Source organism: Podarcis vaucheri, assembly GCF_965113315.1.
Source record: "Podarcis vaucheri genome assembly, chromosome: 17".
Lineage (NCBI taxonomy): Eukaryota > Metazoa > Chordata > Lepidosauria > Squamata > Lacertidae > Podarcis > Podarcis vaucheri.
The window spans coordinates 5,094,033-5,119,331 of NC_138755.1; the positions used below are offsets into that span (position 1 = coordinate 5,094,033).

Genomic DNA, 25,299 nt, shown 5'->3' on the forward strand with positions numbered 1-25,299 from the left:
CCTGATCCAGCAAATCTCTTACGTTGTTATGGCAAGCAGATAGTCAGCAGGCAAAGCTTTTTGAGCATGCAGGGTTAGCGAGGATGGGCAAAAATAGTACCTGGTGAATGTCTGCTTGCCTTGCAGCTTTTAAAAGCATGGGCTCAAGCCCTTTGAGATGGCTCATCCAGGTTCAGTGAAGTCAAGTCTCTCACAAAGAGTTCTTTAAAGTGACAGTGTGAATGTAGCCATGGGAGTCTGGCAGCCCTGCTTAGGAGTTCCCAGCCCTGAATTGCCAGCAAGCGGTTCCAGCTAATGACAGAGGTCATCCCATGTTGGACAAATGCCAGGGCCCAGAGGACTGAAGGAGCCACCATTTTTTACCTCACAATAGGCCAATCCCAAAGTCAGATGCTATAGTCCAGTCCTGAGCTTCTGGGGTTAAGAGGAATGATAGTCTTCTGTGGGTGTGGGGCTCCTGGGCAGGCTGAGTTAATGCAGGAGGCCTGCTTGACAGATCCCACCCCTCTCACCAATCACCTGCGAGGAGAGGGTATGGCATCTTGCCTGTCCTGAAGCCAGGATCAGGAAGGAGGCAGAGAGAGGGATGGATAACTTAAGGCTGGAGACAGGAAATTGAAGATCACCTTTATAGATCCTATTTAATTAAATGTCTTGTCTTTGGGATATTTCATCTGCAACAGAAGGTGTATAGTAAGACTAAATTGGGAAATTGCTCCCCCAAAATATATTTTGCACAAGGACCTACAGCAAAGTCCCAACCAGGGCCAGCCCAAGGCATTTTGCTGCCTGAGGTACAACAGTCAAGAGGCATAAGCAATAGCCTCCAGAAGATCAAAAGAGACTACGAGGCTCTCGGCAGGAAATTGAAGCAACTAAATGCACAAATTGTCATCTCGTCTGTCCTCCCAGTTGAACGACGTGGCCCAGGGAGAGAGGGGAAAATAGTGGAAGTGAACAGCTGGCTTCGCAAATGGTGTAAACAGGAACGGTTTGGATTCTTAGATCACGGACTGCAGTTTCTTGAAGATGGACTTCTGGCAAGTGATGGGCTGCACCTCACAACGGTTGGGAGAAATGTTTTTGCCAAAAATCTCAGAAACCTCATCAGGAGGGCTTTAAACTGACTAATGTGGGGGAGGGAGACAGTGCTCCTGAAGGTAGGAGTCTATCAATTAATGAAGATGATCATCCAAATGTCATAGACCAAATGGAGCAAACAGCACGCGGACCTAGTGGTGGGAGGAAAAAATCCTTAAATAAGAGACACGGGGGAATGATTAATGGACTTCAATGTCTCTACACTAATGCGCAAAGCATGGGAAATAAACAAGATGAGCTTGAGCTCTTGGTACAGCAAACTAAATATGACATAATAGGCATCACTGAAACCTGGTGGGATAAGTCCCACGATTGGAATGTAATAATGGGGGGATACAATCTATTTCAGAGAAACAGACCAGACAAGAAAGGAGGAGGAGTGGCGTTATATGTCAGGGATGTGTATACCTGTGAAGAGATCCAAAATTTAGAACCTCAAAGCCAAAGTGAGAGCATTTGGGTCAAAATTAAGGGAGAGAAGAATAACAGAGACCTCATTGTGGGAGTTTACTATAGATCCCCAAGCCAAACGGAGGACATAGATGATGCCTTCCTGGAACAGATGGCCAAGCATGCAAAAGGAAGGGAGATAGTAGTAATGGGGGACTTCAATTACCCGGATATTTGTTGGACGTCAAACTCAGCCAAGAGCATAAGGTCAAACAGATTCCTCACTGGCCTTGCAGACAACTTCATTGTCCAGAAAGTGGGAGAAGCAACAAGAGGAACAGCCATTTTAGATCTGGTCCTAACCAATGTTGATGACCTGGTTAGTGGGGTAGATGTGGAAGGATCATTAGGCGCGAGTGATCATGCTCTTCTGAAGTTTACTATACAGCGGAAAGGAGCAGCCAAGCATACTAGGACTCAATTTCTTGACTTTAAGAAAGCCGACTTCATAAAACTTAGGGAAGTGCTGGGTGAGATCCCATGGACAGCAATACTAAAAGGAAAGGGAGTTCATGATGGCTGGGAGTTTGTTAAGAGGGAGATAGTAAAAGCACAACGACAGGCAATACCAATGAGACGGAAACGTGGAAGGTGCCTAAAGAAGACAGGGTGGCTATCTAAAGAACTTTTAACTGAATTAAGATTAAAAAAGGATGTGTACAAAAAATGGAAAAGGGGGGAAACCACCAAAGAGGAATTCAAACAAATAGCCAGCACGTGTAGACACAAAGTCAGAAAAGCTAAAGCACAGAATGAACTCAGGCTTGCTAGAGAGGTTAAAAGCAACAAAAAAGGCTTTTATGGGTATGTTCGTAGCAAAAGGAAGAACAAAGAAACAGTGGGGTCACTCAGAGGAGAAGATGGTGAAATGCAAACAGGGGACACAGAAAGGGCTGAACTCCTCAATGCCTTCTTTGCCTCAGTCTTCTCCGATAAAGAAAACAATGCCCGACCTGAAGAATTTGGAGCAAATGATTCAGCAAAGGAAACACAGCCCAGAATAACTAAGGAGATAGTACAAGAATATTTGGCTAGTTTAGATGTATTCAAGTCTCCAGGGCCAGATGAACTGCATCCAAGAGTATTAAAAGAACTGGCAGATGTGATCTCAGAACCACTGGCAGTCATCTTTGAGAATTCCTGGAGAACAGGCGAAGTCCCGGCAGACTGGAGGAGGGCAAATGTTGTCCCTATTTTCAAAAAGGGGAAAAGAGAGGACCCAAATAATTACCGCCCAGTCAGTCTGACATCAATACCAGGGAAGATTCTGGAACAGATCATTAAGCAAACAGTCTGTGAGCACCTAGAAAGGAATGCTGTGATCACCAATAGTCAGCATGGATTTCTGAAAAATAAGTCATGTCAGACTAACCTGATCTCGTTTTTTGACAGAATTACAAGCCTGGTAGATGAAGGGAACGCAGTGGATGTAGCCTACCTTGATTTCAGCAAGGCATTTGACAAGGTGCCCCATGATATTCTTGTAAAGAAGCTGGTAAAATGCGGTCTTGACTATGCTACCACTCAGTGGATTTGTAACTGGCTGACTGCCCGAACCCAAAGGGTGCTCATCAATGGTTCCTCTTCATCCTGGAGAAGAGTGACTAGTGGGGTGCCACAGGGTTCTGTCTTGGGCCCGGTCTTATTCAACATCTTTATCAACGACTTGGATGATGGACTCAAGGGCATCCTGATCAAATTTGCAGATGACACCAAACTGGGAGGGGTGGCTAACACCCCAGAGGACAGGATCACACTTCAAAACGACCTTGACAGATTAGAGAACTGGGCCAAAACAAACAAGATGAATTTTAACAGGGAGAAATGTAAAGTATTGCACTTGGGCAAAAAAAATGAGAGGCACAAATACAAGATGGGTGACACCTGGCTTGAGAGCAGTACATGTGAAAAGGATCTAGGAGTCTTGGTTGACCACAAACTTGACATGAGCCAACAGTGTGACGCGGCAGCTAAAAAAGCCAATGCAATTCTGGGCTGCATCAATAGGAGTATAGCATCTAGATCAAGGGAAGTAATAGTGCCACTGTATTCTGCTCTGGTCAGACCACACCTGGAGTACTGTGTCCAGTTCTGGGCACCACAATTCAAGAAGGACACTGACAAACTGGAACGTGTCCAGAGGAGGGCAACCAAAATGGTCAAAGGCCTGGAAACGATGCCTTATGAGGAACGGCTAAGGGAGCTGGGCATGTTTAGCCTGGAGAAGAGGAGGTTAAGGGGTGATATGATAGCCATGTTCAAATATATAAAAGGATGTCACATAGAGGAGGGAGAAAGGTTGTTTTCTGCTGCTCCAGAGAAGCGGACACGGAGCAATGGATTCAAACTACAAGAAAGAAGATTCCACCTAAACATTCGGAAGAACTTCCTGACAGTAAGAGCTGTTCGACAGTGGAATTTGCTGCCCAGGAGTGTGGTGGAGTCTCCTACTTTGGAGGTCTTTAAGCAGAGGCTTGACAACCATATGTCAGGAGTGCTCTGATGGTGTTTCCTGCTTGGCAGGGGGTTGGACTCGATGGCCCTTGTGGTCTCTTCCAACTCTATGATTCTATGATTCTATGATTCTATAATATCCAAGGCCAGCCAAGGCATTTTGGCACATGTGGCAGAAAATCCCACAAGCACCTCTTCCTCTCCTTGCCACTAAAAAATTCTAATAATGATTTGTTGCCCTCTCATGATATCTCAAATCAGCTGCCTGAGGCGATCACCTCACTCTGCCTAATGGTAGAGCTGGCCCTGGTTTGCATGTGGAGTGCAAAGTGGCCTTGTTCCACTTTTAAATCTGGAGGATTTGAGCTTACTTAGCAGTGTACTGCATCTTTTTGCTTGCAACAATGCATTAAAATTACAACAGGAGCAGAACCTAGCCTCCATTCAATCTGGTTTCAAAACCCAGAGATGTAATCTTCTTCGCTGTTTGGGACTGAGTGCATTGTGTTGTACCACTTGGAATCCAAATTGTCTATGTAAGGATATGACTCAGAATAATTTGAGGAAAAAATAGAACGCAGAAGAATAATCAGACTGCTGACTGAACGGCTCAGATTAACTGCCAAAAGTGCATTTATGTGTAGGCTTATAGATGGGAATAACCCAGAGGAGAATAAAGGGGTCTTTGCAATGCCACAAAATTAGTACATAACAGCTTTCTTTGCTCTGGGTTACAAAGAGAGTTGCCAGATGTGGATCGTTTAAATGGCTGCCGTCCCATGTTATTCCAGCATGTCACAGCCTCCTAGACCAAAATGGGTCCCTTCAGAACTTAGCCAATCCAATAATTCAGTGAGGCAGCTTTTATTTCGTTGATTTAAAATTGTTTTTATGTACCATGTGCATGTCAGTTACAAGCATGAAAATAAGTGTTCCATTATAGAGTTACCTTTCCAGTCAAAAGGAGTATTCTTATAAGTCCTTACATTAGTAAAGTGGGATGCCTGCGTGTGGATACCTTGGGGTCTGAAATACGTTCAGAAGAATAAATTTGAAGCCCCATCCACCCCTCCCTATCCCCAGCAGCAGAGGGCAGTAGACACATACTAGCCCTGGATTACAAATGACAAACCTAGACAGCATCTTAAAAAGCAGAGACAAAACCTTGCTGAACAAAGGTCCGTATAGTTAAAGCTATGGTTTTCCCAGTAGTGATGTATGGAAGTGAGAGCTGGGCCATAAAGAAGGCTGATCGCCGGAGAATTGATGCTTTTGAATTATGGTGCTGGAGGAGACTCTTGAGAGTCCCATGGACTGCAAGAAGATCAAACCTCTCCATTCTGAAGGAAATCAGCCCTGAGTGCTCACTGGAAGGACAGATCCTGAAGCTGAGGCTCCAAGACTTTGGCCACCTCATGAGAAGAGAAGACTCCCTGGAAAAGACCCGGATGTTGGGGAAGATGGAGGGCACAAGGAGAAGGGGACGACAGAGGACGAGATGGTGGGACAGTGTTCTCGAAGAGACCAGCATGAGTTTGACCAAACTGCGGGAGGCAGTGGAAGACAGGAGTGCCTGGCATGCTCTGGTCCAGGGGGTCACGAAGAGTCGGACACGACTAAACAACTAAACAATGACAAGTCCTGGATCGATTAAGAGCCATTGCAGTTAATGGTTAGAGTGCTGGGCTGGGACCAGGCAGATACAGGTTCAGATCCCTACTCAGCCATGAAGCCCCATTGGGCGACCTTCAGCCAGTCAACCTCTCTCATCTGAACCTAGCTGAGGACAGAAAGGGGAGACATCATGTCTGTTGCCTTGAGCCCCATGGACAGAATACAAGTGTGTGGTCTACTCTAGAAAGTAACCAAAGGACCCTTGGCCATCTTGCCTGCTGGGTCCCTGCAGAAGCCTAGCCCCTTTGCCACTGAAAAGATTGGGGTGGGGTGGGGAAAATTGATCTTCCAGGCATCATTTGAAATTCTTCTCAGAAAAGCCAAGGACAGGAAACCCAGAAACTATAATTCCGTCCCTTTTGCCCCCTTCCAATGCACACAGCGCTCTAACCATTCGACAGGCTGCCTTTACAGATGCAGTGTTTCTGGCTTGGGGACAAAACCCCATAAGCAGGGATGCGAGGGGCTAGTTATACAAGTGGCTATTGAACTCGGAGAGGCCACAAGCCTGGCAGCTGGAGCCAAAGCCTTTTGCATGATCTCTGCAGCTCCTGCCAAGAATGCCCAGAGGAGCCAACTGGGAGCTCTCGCTTAACCTTAACCATTGGATTGCTGGCTTTGTGGGATTATCCAAAACCAAGATGCCACCATCTTCTCTGAGATGGAAACAGCTTTTTGCTTTTTTTTAGGAAAAGGGGGGGGGAAGAAAAATGGGACTCTGTTTGCTTGCACTCAGATGCAGGCAGCTAACTGATGTGTGTGAAGGCAATCTCTCTCTCTGTGTGTGTGTGTGTGTGTGTGTGAGAGAGAGAGAGAGAGAGAGAGAGAGAGAGAGAGAGAGGCATTTGTTCAGCGCTGGAAGACAGAGCACATAAGAGATGGAGGCTAACATGCTGCAACAGCATAATTAACAGAATTTGCATATAAATTTCAGCAGGTTTAAGAGATACCAAGTTAGCTAGTAATCTCTGTTTCCCCCACCTCTGTGCCATCACATTTTCAAATAGAGTTTTGCATAGAAATGGAGTTAGAGCAAAATACACATCAGGAGGCTTTGTTTGGTCAGAATCGAGTATACACTTCCAGAGTGCTTTAAAAAAAAAATCAAAAAAACTTTATTTTTCAGTTTTCACAATATTACAAATACACACCTTACAAACACATATTGATCATGCTGGTTTCGGATTTTTCCTGTCCGCTTCGCCAGTTCTGCAAAGTCCATCATCTTCATCTGCCACTCTTCTTTCATCGGTACTTTTTGTTGTTTCCATTTTGGGGCTAAAAGAATTCTAGTCCCATGGAGGAATAGACGAGACTGGAGGTGCACAGCCATCTCCCCACTGCTTGAAGCCTAGAAGCTTTTATTCAACCAAGGAACAATGCTCCACTTGATTTCCCAGTAATGTGCTCCATTGGCCTGTTGATGTGCCTAGACGCAGGTGCCGGAAATGGCGGGTGCGCGCACGATCCGGCCCATAGAGGGATCTCCGCTGGAGTGAACTAGCCCAGGCGAGGTAAACCTGTTGGGAATCAAGCCTTTATCAGGAGAAACTGGCCACTCTCCAGGCACCCGGCTTGATCTCCGGTTGACCTCCCTGTCTGCATTCCCCGGCAGGATACAGGCTAGGTCGCGATAGGCGATCCTTCTCAGCGTGAGAAGAACACCGCCCCTCTTTCCTGCCCCCCCCCCCCCGGGCAGGGGAAAGAGATAGACAGAAACGTATTTACATGCCTTTATTTCTGTCTTTGCAGCGTTACAGAAAACACGTCTGCTCTCTTCAAACTCCAGCAGCCGAGAGACAAACTCAGCCTGTACTTCCTGTACAGCTCATATTACACTCTGAGCTAATTCCGGTGCTTTGCACTGTGAATAGACTGTCCCTCTGTTTCCCACGGAACAGTCCCAACATTCCCATTATGTTTTGCTTTCAAGCTACCAGCTCGCGGCCGCATTGCTTCTATATCGTAACAAAACCTTGCTGACCCCTGGCCTAGACTGAATTCCCACAAGTCCCAGGTTCAGAACCCACCACCAAAGAAAGTTAAACTGGAACAGAAGTGAGAATATTGGCTACTAAGAAACGATTCACTTGTTGCTCCTCGTGTTTGACAGTACAGGTAGAAGCAGCACCTCAGGTTGCCAACTGGCTGTCTTCTGTCCCGCCCCCTTCAAGCCAGCATGCCTATGGTTTGGGGTTTTTCTTTTAAGTACTGTGCCTTGGCCTGGTTCTGATCCAGGCTATGTTTATTTTATTTTTAGCAGCTGTCTAGCAGAGCTGTTCTTTCACAGAGCCAGTCAGCACCAGTCAGTTCAGGCATAGGAGAGAACCCTTGGAATAAGTAGGCAAGGCAACCCCAACCTTTTTGGGCCCAGGAGCACATTTGGATGTCTGATGAACTGTCATGGGCACCACAAAACACCCATTTCACAGAAGGAAAACTGGTGATGCTCAGAACTTACCACAAAGAAGCAAAAAATCTACCCCCCTCCAAAAACACACAGGGAACACAACCAAATATCCTAATCCAACCTTTTTTTTTAATTGAGAGGAGTAGGGAGCCCTTGCAGGTGTTGGAGGGTGATGTGGTACCCAGACCTAGACATTCTGCCCCACCTGTTTATTAGTGGTGTGTCTGCATTGCCCCTGTCAGATTATGTATCCAAAAATAGAGCAACTATGACGGTTTACACTGGGAGTTTGTGGCCGGGGCCCTATGCTGAGTCAAGAGAATGGTAAATTTTGTGTGCTAATAAGGGCAGAAAGATGGGGAGAGAGATGTAAACTGTTGGCCCAAACCACTAGGAAGATCTTCCACTAAGTTGTGTTTTTTTTGTTGTTTTTTTTTAATGAACAGGAGCAGTGCAATAACACCAATAGGTCAATTGGACTTGTGCCAGAGAACTTCCCGGTGGATTGTTTCCCACACAGAACCGGTCCTAACATTGGGTAGTGCGAGGCGACTGCCTCAGGCGGCAGATGCCAGGGTGGGAGCAATGGCATGATGCTGAAGGACAGAGCTGTGGCCTGCCCTGTGCTTCCTCAGCTGTACTCAGGGTGGTGGCATCCTGCTGACCTGCCTTGTGTTGAAAAAATATTCAGTTCCCCATCCATTTAGCGTTCATGCCTGGAAGGGGGCAGAGATGGTAATCTTGTCCATCACTTCAAGCAGCAAAATGTTCTGACCCCCATCAATGGAAGGGGGTGCCATTTTTTACTCTTGCCATGGGCAGTGACATTTTGAGGTGGTTCTAGCCACAGTGGGGCCAGAGGCCATTTCCACACACTTAGCAGGACAGTAATCCAGAACCCATCAAGATGGGAAACCATGCTGCTAGATGCTCCCCCATCATCCCTGACCACGGACTATGATGACTGGGGATGATGGGATCTGTAGTCCATCTTGAAGGCCACAGGTTCCCCATCCCTTTTGTGAAGGAATATGGTGCTAGGGAAAGTTTATACAGAGCCCAAGTCATAGACAGGTGTGCTAAAGACACACAACCTGAATACATTTTTATTTTATTTATTTATTTTATTTATATACCGCCCTAAATCCGGAGGTGTCAGGGCAGTTCACAGAAGAAAATCAAAATATAACACCTTTGTATATACAATCAAAATACAACAACTCAATAACCCCCCCCAAAAAAACCCCCACATTTTAAAAGGGCACAGGACTTCCCACAGAGCTGATACTTGCCATGTCTACAGTCGCTTGTATGAAATAATAGGATTATATGTTGTTATTATTTTACATGTCACTTTGGGGGGTTTCTTTGCACATTTATTTTTTAAATTTAAAAATAAACTATTTGAATCCATTAAATAAGTAAGTAAGTAAGTGTCTGGGGAAGACTCTGTGTTCAAAGGGTATGAATTTGTATCATCTAAATAGCATGGAGGAAATATTTCACTGTGTATATACAGGACTTAATACAACTTGTGTTTTGGGATGGTGGTGAAGCAGAAGACGCCGTGTGTGTTGTCGTTGTTTATATCCTGAATGGGGTGGTCAGTGTGGGCTGCTTTTATTTGAAGAGGGTGTGCGCTTAGCAGGCAGGTGGGGGCAAATTTACCTCCCACCTCTTTCTGTAAAATATGATAGACAGTTTACAGTTAAAAATAAAAACCATGCACAGGGTTCAGAAACATCACAACTGCAGTCCTGCCAACCAAAACAGTCTTAAAAGGTCAGGAAAAGCAGCAGAAGCATAAAAAAAATCAGCTAAGAGAAAACTCAGTGAAATAAACTCAGTGAAACAAAAACTCAGTGAAATAAAATGATCTTCATTTCCTGCCTAAAAATGAGCAGCAACAGGATCAAGCGGATGAACTTTGGGAGTGGTTCCAGGTCTTGAGTTGTTATGTACTGAAGTTCTCACCTGGGGCCAGCAGGGGGATACTGTAGATAGTTATGCAAATGAAGGATCGAAAAGTGACATTCAGTGATTGGATAGTTTTAGAAAATGGCAACAGTTGCATTGTTCTGGAGCTTTATATAAGCAGGCTGACTGAGCTCCTCAGCCTAGTTCTGTTCTGGCATCTGAATAAAGAAGAGCTGTTTAAAGAATCTCTGTGTCGTCTGACATGTTTGCCCACAACTTAACATGAGTCCTTGTCTTAGGACCCCACTCAACAGATTTTGAGGAATCTCCAATCCAGACCTCAGAAGAGAGACGAAGGTCTCAGGCCAGCTGAAACAGAAGCTGGTGATCTTTGAGATATTCTCAGCCCAGACTGTTGAGGATTTTTCTTTACTGAATAAAACATAACTTCATTTATGTTCCGTGAACAAGGGAATCCTGAGTGCGCAGGCCAGTGAGCAACTTCAAAATGCATGGAGTCTGGAGATTATATAATGCCAAATAATTTTTGAAAAATACCGGTACCTGCAAGGCACATAAATTTAGGGCATAAATTTGTTGTCCCTACAGTCCAAAACTGAGAGTGTGATTCTGTACATGCTAGCAAGGGTGTAAGGATTAGTTTCTTAGTAAGTTAGATGTTAAGTACCAGTGGTGGGTAAGCCTTAGTTTTAGACGCAGATGTCCTGTTCCAACAAGGACAATTAGAATGCCAAAACAGGTGCTTGTGAATGCACACCCTAGGCACATGCGCATCATGATGTGCCTTCGCATTTTGGTGTCCCTATGCGCCCTGTTGAACTACTTGGCTGTGTGTCCATGTGTGTTTTCTGAACAGGAAAATAATTGGACTACACGCAATTAGATCTGGATTGTGGCCAGCCTATTAAAACAAGTTATTTTTACATATATTTACACACACACACACACACACACAGAATGTGCAGGATTGCAACCAAATTTAGTCTGCATCAGTAATCTATATACATAATGCAAAAGTAGCTATTAAATATTTACAGCTGGAAGGCGTGCTATTTGGAATGCAGGAAGAAAATAGAAATATAGGTTGAGGGGTTATCCGAGGCCATATGGAAATTTTGATCTATGGCTCTCAGGCTGATTTCCAATGTGTCATGCGTCTCACTTGCTTCTTACCTATGTGCTGTTGCCATATCTAAATGGGTGGCTGCGGTTCTTTTTCTTTCTTAGTCTTCCTTGTGCTGTTGTCGAAGTATAGAGGCCATAGGAAACACGGGACCCTAGGAAGATTTTAAGTACGTATAGAGAGGACAGGAAATAGCCAGGATTCCACTCCCCAGCTGGAATTTCATTCAGCAGCCCAGATCCAGAGAAGGGACCCAGCAAAGAAAAATCCAGACCCGCCAGGAACAGTTGCCTTTGAAGATCCATTCAAACTTAGCATGCCGCAATCTGAGTTTTGTCCATTTTTCTGAGAGTGAAGCGTGATCTGATGAGTGAGAGGAGGAAAGAGCTGAAAATCAGATCTCTGGGAAGGGATTCTAAGGCCTGTCATCTCTGATTTTGGGACGGGAATAACATGGCTGGCGGCCAGGGGTAAATGGATTTGCAACAGCCAAACATACCATGGCAGCAAGTTTGATTCAGACCTCGTAGTTAACACAGACCTGCCCTATCTGTCACTCCCCAAGCCAGGTGTAGCCCATCAACCATGTATTGTAACGGAAGTGGTGCATGATAACCCCTTGTTTTTGCCACTCGTCCAACTCTGCTTGGCTTATATATAGGCTTTGTTGTGCCTGGAGGTTCAGTCACAGCGGAGAGGGCTCTCAAGCGCTGCCTGCCGTGATGGAGACAGCAGTGCTTCGGAGTACAAGTTGCTGGGAAGCATTGGATGAGAGAAGGCTCTTGTGCCCAGGTTCTGCTCCCTGGTTTCCCACAGGCATCTTACTGGCCAATAGGAGAACAGAATGCTGAATGAGGTGGGCCTTTGGTCTGGGGAGTGCATTCCACAAGCGGGGAGCCACTGCAGAAAAGGCCTTCCTCCAGACCTCTCGTGGAAGAGGCACATGGAGGGCCTCAGAAGATGATCTTGGGCTCCACGTGAGTTCATTTGGGGAGAGGTGGAAGAAGAAGGGACGTGGGTGGCGCTGTGGGTTAAACCACAGAGCCTAGGACTTGCCAATCAGAAGGTCGGCGGTTCGAATCCCTGCGACGGCCTGAGCTACTGTTTTCTCAGTCCCTGCTCCTGCCAACCTAGCAGTTTGAAAGCACGTCAAAGTGCAAGTAGATAAATAGGTGGGAAGGTAAATGGCGTTTCCATTCGCTGCTCTGGTTCGCCAGAAGCGGCTTAGTCATGCTGGCCACATGACTCAGAAGCTGGACACCAGCTCCCTCGGCCAATAAAGCGAGATGAGCGCCGCAACCCCAGAGTCAGGGGTCCCTTTACCTTTACCTTTACCGAAGAAGAAGAATCATAGAATAGAATCATAGAATCATAGAGTTGGAAGAGACCACAAGGGCCATCGAGTCCAACCCCCTGCCAAGCAGGAAACACCATCAGAGCACTCTTGACATATGGTTGTCAAGCCTCTGCTTAAAGACCTCCAAAGGAGGAGACTCCACCACACTCCTTGGCAGCAAATTCCACTGTCAAACAGCTCTTACTGTCAGAAAGTTCTTCCTAATGTTTAGGTGGAATCTTCTTTCTTGTAGTTTGGATCCATTGCTCTGTGTCCGCTTCTCTGGAGCAGCAGAAAACAACCTTTCTCCCTCCTCTATGTGACATCCTTTTATATATTTGAACATGGCTATCATATCACCCCTTAACCTCCTCTTCTCCAGGCTAAACATGCCCAGCTCCCTTAGCCGTTCCTCATAAGGCATCGTTTCCAGCCCTTTGACCATTTTGGTTGCCCTCCTCTGGACACGTTCCAGTTTGTCAGTTTCCTTCTTGAACTGTGGTGCCCAGAAGAAGAAGAGTTTGGATTTGCTATTCCGCTTTTCACTCCCCTTAAGTCTCCAAGCGGCTCACAATTTCCTTTCCCTTCCTCCCCCACAACAAACACTCTGTGAGGTGAGGCTGAGAAACTTCAGAAAAGTGTGAGTAGCCCGGCAGCTGCATGTGGAGGAGCGGGGAATCAAACCCGGTTCACCAGATTACGAGTCCACCGCTCTCAACCACTACACCACGCCGCCCTGAGCCATTTAAGGTTTCGTAAGTCAAAACCAGGACTTTGAATTGGGCCCAGAAACTGATTGGCAGCCGGAGAGTCATTGCTTTAACTATGGAAAGGCAACATACAAATAAAATGAGGAGGTAGGACAACTCTGTGCTGTAATTTAGGCTGAGAGCCAGTGACTTGTCCTGGCGAGCCTCGTATTTGGAGCTGGGCTTCATTAACAAGCACTATGACCCAGCAACCTGTTGCGTCTTGGATGGAGGTGCTAGAGGGCTGGAGGGCTGGGTCCCAAGGGGTGAGGAATAAGGGGTTCAGGCTCTCTCTAGCGCAGGGATTTTCCAACCTGAGGCCACGTTCTCCCATGGGCAACCTCCTGCCAATGCTGGGTGCGGACAGAGGCAAGGAGTGGGTAGGGTCAGAGGCAAGAGTGGCGGCTTCTTCGTGCCTTTGCACGGGAGGCAACATTCCAGCCACACAAAAGGAGATTTCTTACACCCCTCATCACCCTCCACCAGAAACTGTCAGAGTTCAAGGGCACATTCCAGACAGGCAAAAGTACTCAGAGAGGGCATGGAGGAAGGTGGGGGAGGCACATGGCCCCCCGGAGGGTAGGTGTGGCCAGATAAGAGAGGCCTGCAGAGTCTCCTTCGGGCCCCAGGGCCTGAGGTCCCCCAACCCTTGTTCTAGCCACGGGTTCCCCTCACCGCCACCCCCTGCTCTTAACAGTAGTGCCCAGTGGGGTGAGGCATCAGTGAGCTCAAAAGAGGGCCGAGGGAGCAAAGGGATCAGTGCAGTTCAGCAGTGGGGGTAGGGAAACGCAAGGGATAGCTGGGAGAGCAGGTGCAGCGGCAAAACTAGGCTTCATTTCACCCGGGTCAAAAACCCAGTTTGGCACCTCACCCATGTCCATTTGTGTACACACACAAGCTGGGATGCATGCGCATAGCCAGGATTTTTTTTGGGGGGGGGGCGGCCAGCCAAAATTGTTGAGTTTTTTAAAAGGAAATCCCCGTAAATATGACATTGCGGGGGGGGGCAGGCTTCTACTGGGGGGGCAGAACCTCAGATAATTGAGTACTTTCAATGTTTTCAATAATATTTGTGGATGGGGGGGGGGCAACTGCCATGGCTGGGAGCCTCAATGGAGCTTCACTGGGGGCAAAAAAACTGGCTAGCCCCTCCCCACCCCCACGGCCCTGGGCAGGTGCAAGCAAACTGCACCAGATCTGCTACTGAATCCTACTCGCTGTACAAAAATAGTGAGGAAAGGTGGCATTTGGCTGCCAAGGTAGCAAAATATATTTCACAGCTTGCCCAGAGGAGATGAGGAGTTCTGAAAGGCTGGTTCCAAAGATTGCAACAAGCAAGCAGAGCAAGCAGATTGGGCACTTCTGCTTTCAACACATTGGCATGGGATGGGCATCGCCGTCTTGCCCTGCCAATGCACCTCCTGACTTGGCAAAAGCAGGGCTCTGTGCCTTTAAATCACTTAGATTGTCCACAGCTGCTGTGGTTTGCAAGCATATTATCTGAGAGGGCTCCCCCCCCCCATACATGGAGCAGAGTTAACAACTGTTTAGTTCTGTAAGGGTTCAGACATTGAAGGGGGGGCGCTTTTTCTCTTTTGTTTGTTTTTGGCCTATATTTGTCCTTTATTCCTCCATCCAGAGAAGCCAGCTTACTTTCAAAAGCAGCTAAAAAAAGGAAAGCGCAACTGAATTTGGCTGTGAAGCCACAAAAATCCAGACCATGCTATTTTTATTATTATTAGTTTTAAAAAGTGGGATGCAGCCGCTTGAAGACAGTTCAGAGTTTACAACGGACTTGGAACTCTTCTAAACTGTTAAATTTCCTTAGAAAACTTGAGAGCCAGAATTTCCAAGAAGCTTGACTCTTGTGAAGGAAGCAGCTGAAATATCTTGGAAAATAAACGTTTGCTGTCTGTTTGAACCTTACTAGAAAGAAAAGTTTGTGATGCTATTAAAAATGTGTAACCACATTTTTAATGTGGGGAGGGGGAGAAGGAGGGAGGGAACCAACTCTAAGGTTTCAGGGCTGACCAGGAAATCTAGAGATCTCTGAAACCACAAACTGGCTTCAAATGTTTTCTAAAAGGATTATTGTAGAGGGGGAGGGCAAGTCTTCAGGGGGCAGTGTGGCGCTGGAACTAGACGGACACCTTAAAGGCTAAGAAATCAGGGTTCAGGAAGAGGAGGGGGAATCAATATTTTTTTGGGGGGGATACTTGATCCCCAAATGTGCAGTTCGTTTGAACGCAGAGAAAGATCAAAGGCTGACTTGAGACTTCCCCCAAACCGTGGAAACCTTCTTGGAGGAGGAGAGAGAGGGAGAAACCTCAAAGCAAACTGACTTCAAAACGAGCTGATTTTTCAAACAACAGCTGTTAGTGGAACCCTCCCAAGTGCGAGGAAATAAATTGCCAACACCCCCTTTTTTCAGCCTTTTTTTCTGTCAATATTCTGGAGAGAGGCGGGTGTGTGTGTGGAGAGAATCCTCCACCCCAGACAGCAAGAGCCAATCGACTTCCATGTCTGTGTGTGGCTGCTAACGAAATCCCACTTCAATCCAATTTTTTAAAACAAAAAAAGAAAGCGCGCACACACACGCAGCCCAAGAGACCGAAGAGGAGGGTTTGAAATCTCCTTGCAAGCAATCTGCTCTCAGCGCCTGGCGCTGCAGTACGAAAGAGCCAGCCCACTGAGCGAGGAGGGGAGAGGGAGGGGAGGCGGAGGAGGAAGCGAAGGGGGAATGGGAGCAGACGCTCCAACGTGGAAAAGCTTCCCAGCTCGCTTTCTGATACATTCCTGGCCAAGGCGATGCTTCTTGCAAGAGCTGCGCCGACTTGTTGCAAGGATCTGTCTTTGAGGGGGGGGAACGCACGCGCGCAGCCAACCCAGGCTGGATCCATCGCTCGCTCTCCCCCACCCGCCTTCCCTTTCTTTGCTCGAGCGTGGATCTATTCGGTCGATTGAGCTGCAGTCGGATCCACTCTCTTTTTTCCTGAAGGGGATCGGGCCGTTTGATGGGGACTCTCGGCAGCCTGGCGTTTGGGGGGCGGCCTCGGAGGGATTTTTGGGGGGACTGAAGGAGCGGGCGCGGGGGGTGCCGTGCGATCATGCAGCGGGCCAGCGTGATGGGGATGCCCTGCCCGGAACCCAGTGGATCTTATTCCCAGCAGTTCAAAGCCATGAGGTTTTCGTACCACATCGAGGCGGGAGCAGCTTCCTCTCCCCAGATGCGAGCCGGTAAGGGAGAAGGGATTGGGGGGCGGGAGGGGGGGCGCCTCGTTTTCTGTCTTTGGCTGGTCAATGGGAGAGCCTTCCTTCAAGGCTGGAGCGGAGGTGGATTTCTGGTTTCGGTTTGCACCTTGAGCAAGGGAAGTCGTGCGCAATGGTTAGATCAAAGAAGCGCTTGCGCCAGGAGCATCTGGCTCCGCATTTGGGGAGTGGAGTCCAGTGGCTAGAGCAGTATGCCGAAATGGCAGTTTTCTCTCTAGGAAATGATGTGTGTGGTGTCTGGTGGGAATCTGGGGAGTGGTGCGCGCAAACGTATTAGCTCGGGATAAAAGAGCTCTACCAAATGTGGATTAATATGTGGTTTTTTTTAGTCCATAGTTTGCAACAGTTTCGGGTCGCTGGAGGTGTTAAAAATAAGAATGGGCAACGGGCCTCTTTTCTTTCATCTGCACTCTCCTCCGAAACGTGAGAGCTGTTCGACAGTGGAATTTGCTGCCAAGGAGTGTGGTGGAGTCTCCTACTTTGGAGGTCTTTAAGCAGAGGCTTGACAACCATATGTCAGGAGTGCTCTGATGGTGTTTCCTGCTTGGCAGGGGGTTGGACTCGATGGCCCTTGTGGTCTCTTCCAACTCTATGATTCTATGATTCTATGATTCTATGATTCTACGTGCCTGGAGGTCCTGGAGCACAGGAGGGATTAGGCTGCCAACTCTGTAGCTCTCTGCCCCGAAGAGCTTACAGCGATAGTGCAGCCGCCCTCTCTTCTCCAGAGCTGCCTCTGCCCCACCGCTCCTTCTCTCCCACAGTTCTTGTAGTTGGCCCTGATTTTCTTTCAACCCTGCCATTTTGATTTCTTTCCTTTGCAAATTCCCAAACCTGATAAAAGACCAAGAAGGCAGCTTTTGAAACAAAGAGGTATGCAGTTAAATTGCAATGGGGGAGGTTCAGAAAAGGGAAGGGGGGAGGGTTGCAAGAGCATTAGTTTTGCAGCTTGCGCTCTCATTCCTCCCCAAGCATCTCTCTAATCTTTCTCAGAGTCTTCTTGCTTTGCAAGATGTAATAAGGTAAAGGTAAAGGACCCCTGGCAGTTAAGTCCAGTCCCAAACGACTCTGGGGTGTCCCCCTCATCCTAGACCACACAATTTTCTACCCCTTTCTTGGGAGTAAGCTGTTCAGCTTGTTGACTATAACTCTTCTGCAAGACAGCTTGCCCCACTCTGAATCTGACTGATAAAGGACTTGGCCTACTGGAATTGCACCAGTGGAACTCCTTGCCACAGGCTCACACAAAGGCTTAGAGAAAATTTAACAGGATTAATACAGAAAAGATCACCTGTATCTCCTGACAACTCATACATTCATAGGTGGAATTAAGTTTGGAGCCAGGATTTGGTGTCATTTTCTCTGGGTCTGATTTGCAAATTGCATCCTGTCAAGATGTAAGTGTGAAATGTGCAAGGGGATGGGGGGTGTGCGTCTCTTTCCTCATCTTTCTCTCCCCCACCCCCTTCCCACTGTGAAGAATCTCACACAAGAGACTGAAGCCTTTTGAGTCACCCTTACAAGTCTGGTATTATTAGAAACATTCTGAGGCCTGAGAAAGGCGATTGGGGAGGGGGGATTATTACAAAAAATAGGAAGAATTATCCTTCCTTGAAATGAGGCTGAAGAACTGGGTCTCTGTCCTCAGCATCCACACCAGCCTTTGGGTACTAGGCCTGGCTCTTCAGAAATGCCAGCTCTTACATTGCCAATTCCCTTAATGGCTTTGGGCATCACTCTTTCATAGGAAGGTGGGGCTTCCCAGTAGCTAGAGCAGGTTGCCCTGGGGGCTGGATAATGGTCTCCTGGCCTTTGCTGTAATGGGGGTGGGTGGGGGAATGAAATGTAACAGTGGATTCTTTTCTGTGACCCCAGACGCAGGGCAAGCCCTTCCCTTCCCCACCCCTTTCCTTTGTTGATTCAGACTTGGGTAAGCTTTGTGTTGTTTCCCCCCCCTTTTTTTTGCTTTGTGCCTGAGGCCAGAGTGGGACTCCAGCCGCCTTGGGTGCTGCCACAGTGTAGCGAAACTATACAGACACAAGCCTTTCATGTGTACAACCCATTCAATTTTTTGAAGCATTCAGTTTCCTCTCCCCTCCCCAACCAATTATTTTGCTTTGTTAGCTAATCCAGCGGCAGGAGTTTACTTGTGTGCATTTATCATTGTTGTTGCAATGGCACCTGTACATCATCTTCTCCTCCCTCCTTCCCCTTTAAAATGTGATTTATCTGCTAGGCTATACTGCCCTCTCTGTCCTGGGGAGAGAACCCAGGAATCCTAGCTCCCAGCCTTCCCTTCTCTAATACCCTGGACTCGCCCGCTGCTCCCTTGAGCAAAAGGTGAGGAGGAAGCAATAAGGCAAAACTGAAAAGATGCTCTTTCTGTCTTGCCTTCATGATCCAGGCCTGGGCTGTTGGGGGGCAATGCCATGGAGAGGTATAGCAGGGGTGTGAATAAAGGGAGTGAAGGTTTGTGCTGGGGAGGTGTGAGACACTTCTGGTTTGCTTTGTTTTTCTTTTCTTGTGCCTGGCTGTCTAGCACTGTATTTTACACTCCTCCAGCACGCAGGAAGGCTAAAGAAACTCAGACGGGTTCAGCTGGAAACCCGGCTATTCTTAAAGACAGTGCCTGTGTGTGTGTGTGTGTGTGTGTGTGTGTGTGTGTGAGAGAGAGAGAGAGAGAGAGAGAGAGAGAGAGAGAGAGAGAGTTGTGCTTCCATCTTGCAATCCAGATTTTCATCCACAAAGGAAGCCTTGGTTTGTTGCTTCCAATAGGAGTTGGCTGACTTGCGCGGCTTGAAAACAAAATGCTGTGCTCGAAAAGAAGCCTCTTGGAAATCCTGGCTTCTTTTAGGCAAAAGCAGAACCTAGTGCAGTGGTACCTCAGGTTAAGAACTTAATTCGTTTCGGAGGTCCGTTCTTAACCTAAAACTGTTCTTAACCTGAAGCACCACTTTAGCTAATGGGGCCTCCTGCTGCTGCTGCGCCACCAGAGCACGATTTCTGTTCTCATCCTGAAGCAAAGTTCTTAACCCGAGGTACTATTTCTGGGTTAGCGGAGTCTGTAACCTGAAGCGTATGTAACCCGAGGTACCACTGTAGTTGTGCATACAGTCTCTCTCTCCCTCCTTTGGGCTCCCTTCCTCAGCTCTCTTCAGCCTGAGAGGTCGGAGCAGAAGGATACAGGAGCTGACTCGGGGTTTTGAGAAGGGACAGGAATCCTGTGGTTGGAGGAGGAGGAGGAGGAGGGCTGGGCGACTGGAGCCTGGAAGTGAAGTGGCAGGATTTAGGACTGGGGGATCAGATGTGTTAAAACATAATGTTTAGGTGCTCTTTACCCCAGTGTGCTGCGGTTGCAGGAGAAACTTGAGCTCGCCTGGACCAGGTGCTGCCCATCCTTGTCTCCTGCCTGCTTATTCCGCCCCTAGGAATGGTTCTGCTCTCCCTCCCCCATCTTCCTTCATTACAAAGCCTCGAGGAACACTGCTGGGTTGACATAAAAGCAAAGCCACATCCTGGCTCCAGGGAAAGCCGCAGGGGGACTATCTGGGGGACAGAGAGCCCTGCTCAGGATGGGGAGAAGAAGGCCCGGCCCCTCTAACCCCTGCTGTAGGAGATGCATGTGGTCCAGGGAGACCAGGAGCCAGGCCTCTTTGGCTCTGGGACAGGGGAGCACAGTGGTTCTGGAAAAGAGCACAGCCTGCAGTTGCAGTGAGTCAAAGGAAACCGAGATTCAGGTTAGCTTAACTCAGCACTTCATTCATCAGTGCTTTCTCTTTTGAGCAGCTGTATTAATGGGTGGGGGGAGCCATGGGAAAGGACCCCAGGAAAGGAAGCACAAACCTAAAGGCAGGGCTGTTGACTTTATAAAGAATTTTGTGTTTGTGACAACAACTATCATGCCAATTTATTTAAATCAGTATGCCTATTGCAAAACCTCCACGTGCCTTTTGATATATTTAAAGAAGTGTGAGGTCACTTACAATTTCAGAAAATGGGCAAGGCTGTACTCCTATGGACACTTGCCTGGGAATTTACAGAATTACTTATTTCTGATTATACGTGAGTTGGGTTTTGCTGCAAAGCTTACTGTTCATTGTTAGCAACAAAGGTCCTATTTCGTATTGTCTTTCTCTTTTATTACAGCAATGGACCAAACTCAAAAGAACCTTGACAAACAAACAAGAGAGTCCTCACTGGATTGTCCCACAGATTAATCCATGGACTTTAATTCTTGCCTTGCAGCCTTGTTTGGGGGGGCACTCTTTGAAGTGTCCCCTCACTTCTCTAGCACTGTCTAATTGACATGGGCAGGTCCTAGACTGTGTTACTGGTAGGTGCAGGCTGGGACCTCATGTTTTGTCTCTTGTTCTATTTGAGTCTCAAAACATGGAGCAGGGGTTCATGCTTCCTTCCCCAGCTGCCTGCATGGTGCACCTTCCTGACATAACCAAAAGAGGATTATGGAGAAAATTAGGATTTGGAACTAGGGAACCATGAGGCTCAAATTTGGGAGAGTGAAGCACAGGACCCATCATGAGGCTGCTGCAGAGGTAAAATGAGTGGCTTCACTATACGAAGAGGTTTTCTGCATCACTAAGGGTGGCAGAAAGGGTGGCGCTGTGGGTTAAACCACAGAGCCTAGGACTTGCCGATCAGAAGGTTGGCAGTTCGAAGCCCCGTGACGGGGTGAGCTCCCATTGCTCGGTCCCTGCTCCTGCCAACCTAGCAGTTCAAAAGCACCTCAAAGTGCAAGTAGATAAATAGGTACTGCTCTGGCGGGAAGGTAAACGGCGTTTCCATGCGCTGCTCTGGTTTGCCAGAAGCGGCTTAGTCATGCTGGCCACATGACCCGGAAGCTGTACACCGGCTCCCTCAGCCAATAAAGCGAGATGAGCGCCGCAACCCCAGAGTCGGCCACAACTGGACCTAACGGTCAGGGGTCCCTTTCCCTTTAAGGGTGGCAGAATGGGAACCAGCCATATTGGACCTGTGGAGCGTACTCTGGTGGGAAGTTCTCCCATGCAACCCTCGGAAATGAATCGGGGCTCAGCAGGGCTTGCACAGGAGAACCAGCTTCCAGCTGGACTGTGCCTTAGCGATGGCTAGTAAGAAAGGGTCCTCTTCTGCCGTGGGCATGGAAAGGTCTTGAGGCCGTGTCTGGGGCAGCAGAGACCCCTCTGGTCCAAAACCAGGGGCACCTCTGGAAGATTCCTGCTCTCTTTCCTTGCTTGCAGTCTTACTGAGCCGGCCCCACCATTTTTTTCCATCCATCTGGGTGAGAAGAGCTATCTTTAGAAAGGGGCCGGGCTGGGGAGCTCTGGGCCTGTAGTTCACTGTGTCAGCAACAGCTGCCAGGCTCTGCGCGGGGAGGGGAAGCCTGGGCCTGAGACGGGAAAGGGCTCTCGGATGGGAGGGGAAGGGCGTTGAGGGCCGTATGCTAACAACCGGATCCCAAGACTTGCTGTGCCAGCAAGTAAAATAATTTAGGATGGGGCGTACGAACCGCTGTGCCAACGCTGCGTCATTGTGACATTTCACTGGCACTGCTGGGACCGCTGTCTTGTTGCTCGATGCTGTTGCCAAGGTTTGGGGAGGAGGAGTTTGCCCAGGTGTGACTCCAAGTGCATTCTATTGGAATATTAGCGTGAGGCCCAAAGGAAGTGCTTCTTAACAAAAGTCATATTTAACTATACAGCGTCAGACAATTTTAATCATTAACATGTCCCTGAATCTGTTCTGTCAGGGTATATATGCAAATAAGTACAGGGCCGGTGCCTGCACTGAGCATCCTCAGGCAGCTGCCAGGAACCTTTAGGCCGCTATTTAAGTTCCCCACTTAAATTTGGGGGGGGGGGCATTGTGAGTAATGTATGTGGTGCGTGGCTCACAGCCACCTGCCCCATATTGCCATGTAAGCCTGCGTGCAGGCGTCTGTGCACACATGCAAAGGTATGGCAGATGTCTTTAAAGCAGGCATAGGCAAACTCGGCCCTCCAGAAGTTTTTGGGGGCTATAACTCCCATCATCCCTAGCTAATAGTACCAGTGGTCAGGGATGATGGGAATTGTAGTCTTAAAAACATCTGGAGAGCCAAGTTTGCCTATGCCTGCTTTGAAGGCTGGAGAAGGCTCCAGTTATGTGCATTGTGCCCTCTAAACCCTGCAACGAAAAAACCCAAATTCTTTAGCCAGAAGAAATCATGCTGATGAAGAAGATTCACATGCATAATAAATATTATTTAATTGGGACCTAAAAATAGCTTGGTGCCGCAAGAGTGAAATCAAAAGACAAGCCCTGCCCACAGCTCTGCAGTTTGCAAATACATGATGAAGGGAAAACAGGAACTAATTGGGGGTGGGTGGACACATTAGAATGATTGCTTGTGCATAATTGTTTCCAAGGTCGAAGTTAAAATACTTCAGATATTCTAGGGGAAGGACTAGTCCTTTTTCAAAAAAGGAAAAATTAAAAATTGTCCACGTTCACTTTCACACAGCTCACTTTGACATATGGCCCTCAGAGAGTTGAGCATGGGTCATTATGGCCCTCCAAAAATGTTAGCCATTCTTGGACTAGACAAATGGAAGGAGCTCATGATGTGGAGCTGGTGGGAGATTATCTTTAGGGAAAGCAACTAGCAACCATGGGAAGGAAGAGTAAGAAGTGACATAGCTCCCACCAGTCAGTCCTTTAGTTCTCACTCCCAACTGAGATGAAGCCCTGGGCAGCGGAATTCTATATTCCACCACTATGTGGGCAGAACAGCTCTTGTCTCTAGTTGATGCCCACTCCAAGAGGAAACTTTTTGACAGTAAGAGCTGTTTGACAGTGGAGCGGTCTCCCTCAGAAGGTGGTGGACTCTCCTTCCTTGGAGGTTTCTAAGCAGAGGTGGGATGGCCATCTGTCATGGAAGCTCTAGCTAAGATTCGTGCATTGCTAAGGGGTTGGGCTCTTGAGGTCCCGTCCAACTTTATGACTTTATGGTAAAGGGTTAAACACAGTTGAAATGAATGTTTTTAAAATTTTGCAAAACTCCAGTCCTGCCCTTTGGCAATGCTGCCATTGCCTGCCAATCCCACATTGCCCATAATGGAAGGAACTGGTCAACCTGGGGATGTGTCCACAGTGATACCACGTCCCCTTAGCGCACGAAGCAATGCCACGGTGGCCGCAGATGATGAACCCCAGCAGCGCAGGCAGCCAGTGTGCAGCTTCCAAAAGACTTCAGGTGCCCTGCAGGGTGGGGTCCTAAGTCTCACATACCACAGTTCATACAAGTGTGCAGACTCAAGGACCCAGCCAGTCTCCCACCTGTGCAGCCCATGGGACCGTCTCTCCTCCAGCAATTTGGCTGAGAAGCCAGTCTTGCTTGCCAGCACCCAACATGGCTACTCACCCCTTTATACACTCCATCAGAAGCACCCCTTGGCATACTCTCAGAGGCTGACCCCCACAACCAGAGACAGCAAATGCAGTACAGTGGTACCTCGGGTAAAGAACTTAATTTGTTCTGGAGGTCCATTCTTAACCTGAAACTGTTATTAACCTGAGGTACCACTTTAGCTAATGGGGCCTCCTGCTGCCGCCGCACGATTTCTGTTCTCACCCTGAAGCAAAGTTCTTAACCCAAGGTACTATTTCTGGGTTAGTGGAGTCTGTAACCTGAAGCGTCTGTAACCTGAGGTACCACTGTATTCGTTTCCCTACCTCCAAGGGTCCCATCCTGATGCCATTTACCACAAGTCTGAAGGAGAGGGAACCCTGCTCACTAACCCACGCCAAATACAGAAACAATACGTGGAGTATTGATGGCGATCTTTACTGAACGGCACCAGCAGCGATGGAGTGTAACCCACAAAGACTGCCAACCAGTCTTGGAAGTGTAAAGAAACTGAAGGTACTTTTTATCACCTTTGGTGGACGTGCCCGAAGATTAAGGCTTTCTGGGAGATGATATATAATGAAATGAAAAAGGTACTTAAATGTACCTTCCCTAAGAAACCAGAGGCCTTTCTCTTGGGCATTGCCGGCCAATTGGTGCCAAAGAAAGACAGAAATTTTTTTATGTATGCTACGACAGCAGCAAGAATACTCATCACAAAGTATTGGAAGACACAAGATCTACCCACCCTGGAAGAATGGCAGATGAAGGTGATGGACTATATGACATTGGCCGAAATGACTGGCAGAATCCATGATCAGGGGAAAGAGACGGCGGAAGAAGATTGGAAGAAATTTAAAATCTATCTTAAGAAATATTACAAAATTGATGAATGTTAAAATGTTGAGGTTTTTAGAAAGAAAAGGAGATTACAGCGACAAAAAGTTAAGTTAAAGAAAAGAATAAAGAAGGAACACATTTGATAAAATTAAGTTTAGGATTTGCTGAAATAATTTTGGAAATTGGGATGTAGAAAGGGGAGGTTTGGGGGAGTCCGAGAAGTAAGGTTTATGAAAAAAAAGGATATGAAACTATACATGTTTGTTTGTCTTTTTATTTGTTTGTATTGTTCATAAAAATTTTGTAAAATTAATAAAAAATTATTTAAAAAAAAACACAAAGACTGCCAACCAGTCACCTGGGCTGGGCTCTTGCGCTGGTTGGCAGTGCTACAGAGAAGCAGTTGGAAACACAGTGCTCATGGCTGTGGTAATGGGTTGGGTCTTGGTCTGTACAAAACATGGTGTAGGATGGCTGTGTTTGTGGGAGCAAGGGGTGATATGGAGAGAGCAGTTCATAGTCCCTGCACCTGGATGCAGGTAGAAGAGTGAGAAGTGTTGCCTGTGTGCT

At 47.5% G+C, this 25,299-nt stretch overlaps 1 protein-coding gene and 1 long non-coding RNA gene across 5 annotated transcripts in view; one reads left to right on the top strand and one right to left on the bottom strand.

Moving 5' to 3' along the window:
* The window catches only part of LOC309522339, a 232,792-nt gene that overhangs the window by 9,112 nt on the left and 198,381 nt on the right, over positions 1 to 25,299 (bottom strand). The gene's annotated exons all lie outside the window — the stretch shown is intronic.
* Positions 15,946 to 25,299, top strand: part of FGD1 (FYVE, RhoGEF and PH domain containing 1) — a 45,953-nt gene continuing 36,599 nt past the window's right edge. Inside the window, exon 1 of the mRNA XM_082205595.1 lies at positions 15,946 to 16,472. Within this exon, the coding sequence (XP_082061721.1) occupies positions 16,343 to 16,472 (130 nt within the window). The 5' untranslated portion in view covers positions 15,946 to 16,342. The remainder of the gene's footprint in view (positions 16,473 to 25,299) is intronic.